The sequence below is a fragment of the Osmerus mordax genome, chromosome 5 (assembly GCF_038355195.1).
Source record: "Osmerus mordax isolate fOsmMor3 chromosome 5, fOsmMor3.pri, whole genome shotgun sequence".
Classification (NCBI taxonomy): domain Eukaryota; kingdom Metazoa; phylum Chordata; class Actinopteri; order Osmeriformes; family Osmeridae; genus Osmerus; species Osmerus mordax.
In genome coordinates, this window is record NC_090054.1 from 9550160 (window position 1) to 9562178 (window position 12019).

Genomic DNA, 12019 nt, shown 5'->3' on the forward strand with positions numbered 1-12019 from the left:
ATATTTTGAATCAAAATACTTTAGGGTTTTGTATTTTGTAATAAAAAAATACAGCAAAATAAGTACATGATGACATCATAAAAACTAGTGCATAGTGCTTGTCATGCTGCCATTGATTACATTTACATTTATTCATTTAGCAGACGCTTTTATCCAAAGCGACTTCCAAGAGAGAGCTTTACAAAGTGCATAGGTCACTGATCATAACAACAAGATAGCCAAAAAACATCGCGAGTAGCCAAAACATGAAGCACACATTGTGAACAACCAAAGTAAGTGCCAAAGGGAAGAACCATAAGAGCATGTAGTTAAACAAGTTACAATTAAACAACATGAACCGCTATAAGTGCAAGTGTACCTGTGGAAAAAAGCAAGCAACAGTAATAAAAACAATATATCACAGCGAGAACAAAAATTTTAAAACAGTTACCACTAACCACAAGAGCAACAAGTCTCTAAGCAAGAGTCATTGTGATCCTTGAGGAAACTGACATCGGGTCAAGCGAACCATTCCTAAGTACCGTTGTACTCCCGGAACAAGTGCGTCTTGAGCCTTTTCTTGAAGGTGGAGAGACAGTCAGTATCTCTGATGGAGGTGGGGAGTTGATTCCACCACTGGGGGGCCAGACAGGAGAAGATCTTGTGTTGGGACATGATTAAGATATCAGTGAGACAGACTTCTGGAACTATATACAATGCACAGTTCCCATGATGCAGCCAGCAAAGTTTTTCTCAGTGGCTTTGGTACCTACATTTCACAGATCACAATTTAAATTCTCAAAAGTACAAGTTGTTCAATCTCCACATCATCAAGTCACTTATGCACATCATAAAAGTAGTATTTTTCATTCTTTTGACCAAAACTGAAGTAGCTGTTTAGTAGGATAATAATTTTGCATACCAGATCAAATCAAAATGTATTTGTATAGCCCTTTTTACAAGCAATGTCACAGGGGGCTTCACATACGCCCACAGAACTGCCCCTCAACCAACCTAAACCCTTAACCCTTGTGTTATCTTCGGGTCATTCTGACCCATCAGTCATTGTGACCCACCTTCGTATTGCGACAAATTTACCTCATACAAAAACTAAGTGAAGCATTTTCTTTTAACTGTCGGGCTGTCTCAGACCCCCCACATTGGAATGGTTAAAAGAAAATTATTTTTATTTGTTTTTGTATTGGGTAAAATTGGGTAAACACAACGATGGTTCGTTATGAACCTTTGGGTCATGTGACCCGAAGGCAGCACGAGGGTTAAGGAAGACAAGGAAAAACTCCCAGAAAAAACAAACCCCTCGCCCCTCGGCTTGAAGCAACGGCCCCGGTGGATGTAGGTGGTATTGCATTTCTTGTTAGACTTCCGGCTCTTCCGGTCGTTTTTATTCTATTAACTCCAGTCAACATTTACAAAACCATCTCCCCCAATAATTTTTGTTCGATTCTCGAACCTGGCTCATACTCCTAGCTTTTTCATAAAATAATTTTACCTGATTTTTGCTAAATTTCAGGAGTCAGTTGGCTGAGCGGTGAGGGAGTCGGGCTAGTAATCCGAAGGTTGCCAGTTCGATTCCCGGTCATGCCAACTGACGTTGTGTTCTTGGGCAAGGCACTTCACCCTACTTGCCTCGGGGGAATGTCCCTGTACTTACTGTAAGTCGCTCTGGATAAGAGCGTCTGCTAAATGACTAAATGTAAATGTAAATGTAAATTTGAAACCAATCCGAAATGGGTCAACTAGCACCCCATTTATTTGCTTACGTCAATAAAAGTTGCCTGCAAATGTGCTCGCGGATACTAACGGCACGAGCACAAAAGTTCACAATTGTCGACTAAGAACCTAGGTACCTCCTTGTTGGGTGTGCTCAAGCCTTCGGCGAGAGCACAACCTTTGTTCTCTCACATATATATTATTATTCTTTTTGCCCCCATAAAACTCAGTCAATATTTGGCCCCCATCATCAACTCAAGACGCAAACCAACGTACCTGCATTCTGACAGCGCTTCAATGGAGACTAGCAGCTAACCACTGGATACCGTTAGAAAACTGCTGCTCTGAGTGATGCAGTGTGGGAGTTTTAAAATAGTAGTTTTTGACAATCAAGTGCCACCCCAAATAAAAGACTGTCCAGAGCTGGCCCCACAAAAAGTAATGTCCTGGCTACACCCCTGCCCCTACTCCAGAGACAGTTGGTGAAAGAGAGGTGCAGAACACAGGCTAAACATAGTCATACAAAACCAAGTGTTCAACTTGGGTCAGAGTTGATAAATGTCGGTTTAAGGAACGGTAGCCACAGCTCTGGGAGACTGATCGGCACTGCATCACAAGAAGGGGGATGAGGTAAGGGTCCAGGAACTCGCTGTTGTCCGTCGGGGAGACCGATGTCCACTTGGCGACTAGATCCAGCTTTGGCAGACTGTCACATATCGATGTCCACTGGTGACCAGGTCCAACGACCAGGCAGATGCTGACAGCTCAAACCCCCCACACCACAGGGGATGTGTGGAGGGGGGACAGAGAGAGGAGAGCAGGAATTAGAGAATGCAAGGAGAAACAGTAATATTAAGAACGAGGTTCCCACCTGTCAAGTGTGGTTTAGTGCAGCAATTTAGCAGACCAAAAAGGCTATTTGATGCAGCCCTAGACACTGACAGTGCCAGCCCCCCTCAGTTGGAACATGAAATCTGTTCCAGGGAAGAGAAACTCTAAAATACGAATAAGAATGCCCCGTCCCCCGTTGTCTCCAACTAGCAAAAGAAACAATAAAAGTAACAATATACTGTAACAGGTTTACTTTATTTGTAAATTCAAGTTACATGATACCTATGCAGACATAGATGCTTTATTTGTCATTTAAAAGTTATACATGATACATATACAGTCGTGGCCATAAGTTTTGGCAATGACAAATGTGTTTTGCAAAGTTTGCTGGTTCAGTATTTGAGGAAAATGTTTTCACGTTTCTATAGAATACTGGAATCACAATAAGGCACATTTCATTATTTTTATTTTTTTTAGGGGCGAAAATTTTCAATTTATGAAAATGTTCCCCTCTTACAGCCGTGAATCTGCTCTTAAAATCTAATCAGAATGATTAGATTAGACCTGGCTAGAACTAGTTCACACTTTCCCCTGTGCTGATGATATTACTTACTGATCCATGGAGAGATTTGTAGGTTAGTAGTAAGACTTTGAAATCAGCTCTGGCTTGGATTGGGAGCCAGAGAGACGAGAGTATATGTTATATCCAATTGGGATGTAACAAATGCATGTATTCGTTTTTCAGCAATATCCTTTGAGAGGAAATGTCTTATTTTAGCTATGTTACGCAGATGGAAAAATGCAATTCTGGTAATTTGCTTAATATGGTAATCGATTGTGACTCCTAGATTTTAGCTGGCTTTGAGAGACTTTGATGCCGTTAAGGTCTAAGGTGAGATTGGATCAAACTCTGTATTTTTTAGGTCCAAAAATTTGCACCTCTGTTTTATCCGAATTGAGTATTTTACGGTGGAGCTCCTGGATGAAAGGCCGTCATAGTGGACAAATTGTGACCTGTTAGATAGATACAATTTAAACCACTGGAGTGCCGTACCAGAGATCCCAACATAGTTCTCCATACGTTCCAGGAGAATTTGATGATCCACAGAGTCAAATGCTTGCCTTAGGTCCAGAAGAACCAGGACAGAGATAGAGCCTGCATCAGAAGCTAATAGTGGATCATTGACTACCTACTGCTAATGCAGTTTCAGTGCTGTGGTGAGGACGAAATGGAAAGGTTCATATAGCTGATTTGAGGAAAGGTGTTCAGTGAGCTGTTGTAACACAACTTTTTCTAGAATTTTTCATACAATTGCATGAATGACAATTTTGAACTATATTTGTGATTAACAGTTAAATGATTAATACAACAAGTTGCAATAAATAATGGTGCCATCAATTGTCTTCTTATGAATTACTTGTTTATCACTGATGCAAAGTAGGCCCTTCTTTACCAAACAATTTATTTGCAAACTGTTAGTTAAACTAAGCCAAAAGTGCCTGAGCATTTGGTTAAAGAATGGGGTTTAGTGTCTTAGCAATTGTGAAAAACGGTAAATATTAATATTTCACAAACCTCCTGCCAGAGTATGCTCAATTACCATTTCCAGAGGATACATCTTGAAAACAACAAACACCAGGCCTGCCCTGGATAATTGCTTCAAAATTTTAATGTCAACAATTATTTACATTTCCAGGTTTCTCTGCCCACTGTTGCATTGTACTGTGTCGCCTGTAACAAGAGGATTGGGACACTTCTCAGTAGTGCCTATGATTGTGGTTAATTCCCAGGTCACTGTAAAAGCATTTTTGAAGTGGGGTTATGTAAACAAGAACAGTCTTTACAACACATGGTCATTAAGAGATGGGCAGCTTTAACCAGCTTTCCAGATAAGACCAGTGAATGTCACAGTGGCTGTGGAAGGATGAGAGGCTGATTTAATTAAGGCATTGAGAGTGAAAACACACAGAGAGCAGCATCTCTGTTAAAACAGTCCACACTTAAGATATTTATATTACATATGGCTAACGTAATGAAATAACGATTTCAAAAAGCATTATTTCAGGAATATACATTACAATTGTACAAATATAGAAACATCATGATTGTCAATGGTCCACAGAAATACCCACCCTTGGCAGGTACTAAAGACACCCAAATGGCTAAACTGTCAGTTGAAATGAGGGTGTTCATTTAAGAACAGCTACAACCAAGCAGGTAGCTACAGATGGATCTACTACTGAGTTGTACAATTGGTTAATATGCATGCACATTCAAGAGCTCTAAACAAACATTTTGCAAAGCTATTTAACCGTTGTGCTGCCTTCGGGTCACATGACCCAAAGGTTCATAACGAACCATTGTTGTGTTTACCCAATTTTACCCAATACAAAAACAAATAAAAATAATTTTCTTTTAACCTTCGCAATGTGGGGGGTCTGAGACAGCCCAACGGTTAAAAGAAAATGTTTCACTGTTTTTGTATGCGGTAAAGTTGTCGCAATACGACGGTGGGTCACAATGACTGATGGGTCAGAATGACCCGAAGATAACAGATAGCACAAGATAGAAGATAACACAAGGGTTAAAGGGTAGGTTTGGTCAACTCTAACATGGAAGTATAACTGTCCTTCCCTCAACCTCCCAAATGTTGGTGACATGTCTGACTTCCTGTGGTCTGGATCCTGAGAAGAATAATGGTAAAACCCAGCTACTTAAAATGAAGAACAAATTGTAATCAGTAAAAAAAAGTTTGGTTAAAGCAAGGGTTGCGAAGGGTTCCAAACATGCAACTGCACATTTAATCTATAATTAAAGTTACTCAAGTACATATCTACAGACATGAAAGTGTAGCACCACCTGGAGAGTGTAATAAACAGTATTGCTATGGTGTAAGTCTCAGAGCCTTGAGGCTTTAGGATCTACTTGTGTTTGATATTGAATTACATTTGAATTAATTTAGTTTGTGTGAATCTGATAATAACAAATCACCTTTGAGGCTCTCTTACAAAAGCGGATGCGGATCAACGTCCCTGCAGATGCATTCCTTCTAAGGCTTTGCTATTTTGATCCAAAGGAACACATAGGTTCAGCTAAAGGAACTGTACTATTGTAGGGTCATAAGACATTAAATAAAGAGAGCAGGCCATACAAGGACAGTAAAACCATAACTCCATCCCATCACAGCTCCCCTTAGCCTTTTCTCACTCCTGATACAAAACTAATAACTGTAACCACACAGGCCTGTACTAATTTAACCCTGAATTAATCAAACAAAAACCTGCCACAAGAGTTTGGCTATACATTGAATTATGTGTGATAGGAAACATCCATAGTCTATTTGAAGAGCCATTGAAAATCAATGATACAGAATTGGTCGTGATGGTTGCCAATAAGGAGGGTCTAAAGTCAGAACTGCTGATTAAGACCAGTAGGGGACGTTCAGAACTCCAGCTCCTTAGGCACCTCCCAAGTGAACTCTGGCCGGCCGAAGTGACCATAGCTGGCTGTGCTCTGGTAAATAGGCCTCTTCAGGTTCAGTTCCCTGGGGAAGAACAAGACAACATCACATACACCGGTGGGACAGGCACACCTGCACACACATCACAGTTACTATACCACATGGATACATTCTGAAGCATTTTCAAGACCTGCAACCTACATATTTAAGGGTCTTAAATGTTGTTTCATGTTTGTCTTCTTAAATGGGAAGAATGTTCACCTGACAATAACACCTGGTCGAAGGTCAAAGTTCTTGTTAACGATCTGGAGAAGCTCTTTCTCCGTCTTTTGGGAGGAACCGTAGGTGAACAAGGAAATGGAGAGGGGGTGGGCCACTCCGATGGCGTAGGACACCTGAATTGAAGGTACAAACACTACCTCAAATATACTGTAGCCACATCACACATCCAGGGGATGGACAGAGTGGTCTGTTTGGATGAATGGATGAATGGTTGGATTTAAAGAAAGATGATTAAAGAGATAAGTAAATAAATCCAAGATTGGATGAACAGTTTTGTGATGTATTATTACATAGATTCTCACCTGGACCAGGACCCTCCTGCAGAGCTTGGCTTTGACCAGAGACTTAGCCACCCAGCGGGCCGCATACGCAGCTGAGCGGTCCACCTTGGAGAAGTCTTTCCCAGAGAAGGCTCCTCCACCATGGGCCCCCCAGCCTCCATAGGTGTCCACAATGATCTTCCTGCCCGTCACCCCTGCGTCCCCCTGGCACAGGCAGGAGAGAAGGGAGAGGTCAGACTATTGTCTGGTGTGCCTTTATTTGACCTGAAGGCACACCAAAGTAAACACACAGGAACACACACCTGTGGGCCACCGATGACAAAGCGTCCGCTGGGCTGCAGGTGGTAAATGGTTTTATCGTCCAGGTACTTGGCGGGCACCACGGCTTTGATAACCTGATGGGAATTGTTTACACGTTTAAGATTCTTTACTTTAACATGCCTAATATGGGCAATCCCCTCCCTCCTGCCATTGGAGAGTTGTCTGGCTGTGGACGTGACCGGGGAAACTGGGGGCAGCACCCACCTTCTCCCTGAGGATGTCTTTTTGCTCCTCCAGGCTGACGTGGTCATCGTGCTGGACCGATATGACCACCGTGTGAACCCTCTTGGGAATCACGGCACCATCTCTCTGGTCATAGTGCACGGTCACCTGAGGGAGGGAGGGACGGGACAGATGAAGGGACAGCACAGACGGATGGCCAGCAGTCACCTCGTTTGAGGAGGCCCCCAAGCCTGGTGTCAAAAACGTTGGTAAGGTGATCAACATCAACACCTGTCAGCCTGTAATGGAACTCCTTCTCATAAGAGCTCATATTAGCCCATTCCATTTTCAATCCTTCCCTTCCTCTTGCCCTGTAACCACTCTTTACATCTCCCCCATCTAAAAATGCCAGGAATGCTGCCAGAGCACGGGACTCACGTATCATTGGCTTGTTTCTCAGAGAAGAGCCCAATTCCATTTGCCCCCTAGGACCTTTCCCAACGTCCCAAATCGCCTCTGAAGTTCATATGACATGGCAACTGTTAAAATACTGTACTTGTGCCTCCTTCTACAAGTAAAACATGTCTTACTGTATCAAATCCAAATCTGGGCAACATTGTAGTTACTTAGGAACTGCTATGTGGTAACACAGCGCTACAACGCTACAGTTTAGCAGTACAAGTTATTCAACAACTGAAACTTGGGAACGCTTTCCAGAGGTAAGTGGATGTTAACATTGATCTTGCTTTGGTAACACAAGCTTCACCGGCCCCTTTTACAACATCCCCTTAGCCATAACACCCTTCCCACATACTGTTCCTTCTTATACTTTTGTAATAACCCATGCCGCTAAAAGTGAATATCATGTCATTACAATACAATGTGGTTATAGGTCAGTAAATGTAACCTTAATGTAAAGTGTTATCATAGCTACTTAACTTTGTATATTCTTATTTTATACTAAATTCTTACAGCCCCTTAGTATTAGTTAGACTTTGTACCACTATTCAAGATTTATGACTATATGTTGAATGTATGCACCTTCCTGCCAAAGTAAATTCCTTGTCTGTGCAAACTTTTATGGCAATTTAAAACCCCTCTCTGATTCTGAAGTGTTGCCCCAATCAGTTTTCACTCCCTGTCTGAGCCCATGATTGACGAGGCCACAGCCGGTGTCCAGGCGATTACACAGGGTCAGTGAAAAGGGTCAGGTCACTCCCACACCGGGTTAAAAACAGATTTCCACTGACATACTGCTGACACCCTCACCATGGGGAACATTGGGTTTGGTTGCAGATGCTTGTGTTTATGTGTGAATGTGTGTTGTTGTGTATGCATGATTGGGATTTATGTGAGTATTGAAACTGGGTTCTACCACTTTGTTTACTTATTGGGGTCTAAGATTTTTTTTTTATACACACCTGATTTCAACACTGCCTAAGAGAGACAGTGTCTTTTTGGACATAAACCCAGGGAAAAAAGGACTGATCGTCTCACCTGGGTTTTAGAGTCCGGGCGCAACCAAGGAACAGTGCCGTTGCGTCTGAGTTCGGCCATCTTGGAATTTAGTTTGTGGGCCAGAACAATGGTGAGAGGCATACTCTCCTCTGTTTCATCTGTGGCATAACCAAACATCAGACCCTGGCAGAGAACAGAAGAATAGGTAGATTTACCTATTTAGCCTCAAGTGAATTTCAAGTTTGTTTTCCATTTGTAAGTATAATTAGGTACATTGGAATTCTTGGTCCTGTCAAATCTATATTTCAATCTCAATTTCTACATAAATATATGTAGAAATGTGAATATATATTATGTAAAGTATGTATGTAACTCATATGTGAAGATGGAGAGGTTCTGATAAATGTTCATATTTTTACTGATTACCTACCTGGTCTCCTGCACCAATGTCCTCCTCACTTCTATCAATGTGGACACCCTGGGCAATATCCGGACTCTGCTGCTCCAGAGCGACTAACACGTTACATGTCTTATAGTCAAAACCTAGAAGTGAGAGAGAGGGGAGTACGTGTGAAGAGGACAGAGTTAAATAAACATTGCAGGCAACAGGAAACAAACTATCTTTTTGTTAACTATCCTTTTCATTACCTTTGTCGGAGTTGTCGTAACCAATGTGTTTGATGGTATCTCGGACAACTTTCTGGTAGTCCACGTTGGCACGGGAAGTGATCTCCCCACACAGCAGGACCATCCCAGTTTTGCACACCGTCTCTGCAGGAGCCACAGGAGGACATTGGCAAAACACACAATCTACAGAACCGGTCTGAATGTATCATGCCAGTCTACAATGGAACCTACTTGTAATTACAGTTCTTTATGAAAGTATTTATTTATCATATCAACTGTAGGTGGGTCTACAGTATGCCATGACTCAGCAGTGAGAGTCTGGTCAGATCAGAGATCAGTGATCAACAACTACTAGAAATGTGATTTATTGGACTTAATATACTAGATAAACTGTATGCCAATGAGAGGCTAGAATGTAAACTGAACAGACAATTATGGCTTGACCTTCTGGATCTTAAGTGAGACATCAGTACAGCATGATAAAATATATTCCAACCAGGCAGGAGCTAACCAGGAAATAACATTTTCAAACATGATAGCCATGTTGGTTCTTTGTGTGCATAACCCCCCCCCCCCCACACACTCACCACAGGCGACCTTGGCATTTGGGTCCTGCTTCAGGTGAGCATCCAGGACAGCATCACTGATTTGATCGCATATCTTGTCTTTAATTGGTTTTTAAAAAAATACATTGAAAGAACCATTTTATTAAGTCAAATACATTTCTGGAGTCAGATGCACAGTGAGACCAAATGCATGTGAGGGTGATGTGAATTCATATATTGCGATTGTATGCTGAGCCTATTTTAAAAGCAAATCTTTAACCCCAGTGGACTAATTATAAATCTTACTGACTAACTTTGTATATATAGGCTTATATATTCAGGCAACTTAGTAACTTATCATATTCAAATGTGAATTCAATTGACAGAAGTAAGGCTTTGCGGTTGATGATGCACTCTCCACTGCCAAGGTAAAATCCACTGGGCATTGTTTAGAATGGGAAAAAAACGTTGGGGATTTTAGGCTTCATTCCAGTCAATGTCAGGGCAAAGCAGCAGCAGGGCATTGCTTTGTCCGCTGTATTCATATGTGATCTACCTCTTTTTTCTTTCTCTCCCCCTCTCTCTCTCTCTCTTTCCAGGGCACTGAAGCAATATGTTTGATGTGTTACATCAGAAAAAACATCCTAAAAATGCAGTATAGTCTCATAGAGGGTTTGTTAGGTTTCAGCAGTTTCATCGAACCACAAGACACAGTCAAAAAGCACTATGTGTCTGGTATATATTGTCTTGGCTTACTTACAAATGCATACCTCAGAACATATGGGATGCAGAATGGGCAATATTTGTAGGCAACTGCATAGGTGTGTGAGAGGAGAGCTCTTCACCAGCAGTGCATAAGCAGTCTGTGGGAACAGCCCAGACCTCCAGCTTGTTATCAGGTAGAAAGGTAATCAAAAAAGTAAAAAAAGTAGCAGAGAGAAAGGTTTGGCCTATCATCAAACCTTGTGGTTAAGTGGGAGGGGGATGGTGTTTGTGCACTTTTCAGCAGGCTCTTGGTTGGATCTCACTATCCTCACAGTGGACCTCAAGTCTCTATTCATATGTATTTGGCTTTTCCCCTGTCCTTCTACAGTGTAAAATACATATTTCAACATTGATACAGTGTAGTGGATAATATCAATATCAAAATGTATTAATATTAATATAATTCTTTAAAATATACATCTAATACATTTTTTGTACATCCAGAAAAAGCAGTCCAAAAACACTAGGACTGTTGTTCTGGACACATTGCAACATAAATTGTTTGCTTTAGTATCAAGTCTGCTACGGAGAGGGCAGAGTACATTTAGGCACTTCTGATTGGACGATTGACTAACTTAGTTTGAGGGGTGTGGTCTGTGTGACATCAGAGTCTGTTAGATCAGAATCCCCTAAATGACAGCCAAATCAACAACACTAACCACACATAACCAAATGTGCATGTCAACACCACGCTTCACCATAATCAGTCACCTATTACAATTATTATTTATTTCCAAGAGCCTTACACCCACACCCACAAAACTTTCAGAATGAGTTCATAAAAATGTTGGTTGAATGCTTAGTGATGTAGTTTTGTTAAACAGATCTGGTCCAGATAATGGACTAAGGAAACTAGACAAGTTTACTTACTGACATTTCCACTTGTGAAAAGCTAATACCTAACATCTGCTCATTCACAGTGTGGGTGTCACTCACTCTCTGTCTCTCTCTCTGTGCCATGCAACATGACACCCCTCTAGCCCACTTGTTCCCCACATAAAAAGTGGTAGTAACCACATGTTGAGTGGTTAGGAGAGTGTATCAATGAAATTACATGGTACTAAAGCCCAAATGGTTATTGATGCTGTAATCTATCTATTTGCCAAGATTCTTCACGTGAGGATCAATACTGGCATCAATTAGATGACCTTAAATGGTATTTTATGAACTGTACCATACAGGAGTAATTAAAACAAGTATCTCTATATGACATGTTGATTCTTGTTGAATGTGTTGGAATTCAGATGGGAGGGAAAGAGAGGATTTGTATCCTGCTGGTAATCTATAGGTAAGGAACTCACCTGGATGTCCCTCTCCAACAGACTCCGACGTGAACATAAATGAACCATCATCACTCATTTTTACACGGGCAGGTGCTCAGAACAACTCAAAAACACGTTAGGAAAAAGCTCCTTTGTTGTTTCCAAGAGCAGTGAAAGAAATCTGTGAACTGCTTGATATTCCTCCTGTTCTCTTTAGAGCTTTTGAGAAAGAGAGAGAGATACAGAGTGCTGGAGAAAGGGGAGGAGAAAAAAGAGAGAGGAAGACGGTTGCAGCCCTCTAGCCAGTATCTGTC

General features: G+C 41.5%; 1 protein-coding gene across 1 annotated transcript; it reads right to left on the reverse strand.

Moving 5' to 3' along the window:
• Positions 1-4193: 4193 nt before the first annotated feature.
• Positions 4194-12019, reverse strand: mat1a (methionine adenosyltransferase 1A). Its single transcript, XM_067236884.1, has 10 exons — positions 11745-12019; positions 9721-9798; positions 9155-9277; positions 8937-9049; positions 8546-8689; positions 7091-7216; positions 6868-6960; positions 6587-6769; positions 6264-6397; positions 4194-6086 (listed from the first exon to the last, which is right to left on the reverse strand). Exons 1-10 carry the CDS (start codon positions 11800-11802, stop codon positions 5984-5986), a joined length of 1155 nt encoding a protein of 384 aa, XP_067092985.1. The 5' UTR covers positions 11803-12019; the 3' UTR covers positions 4194-5983.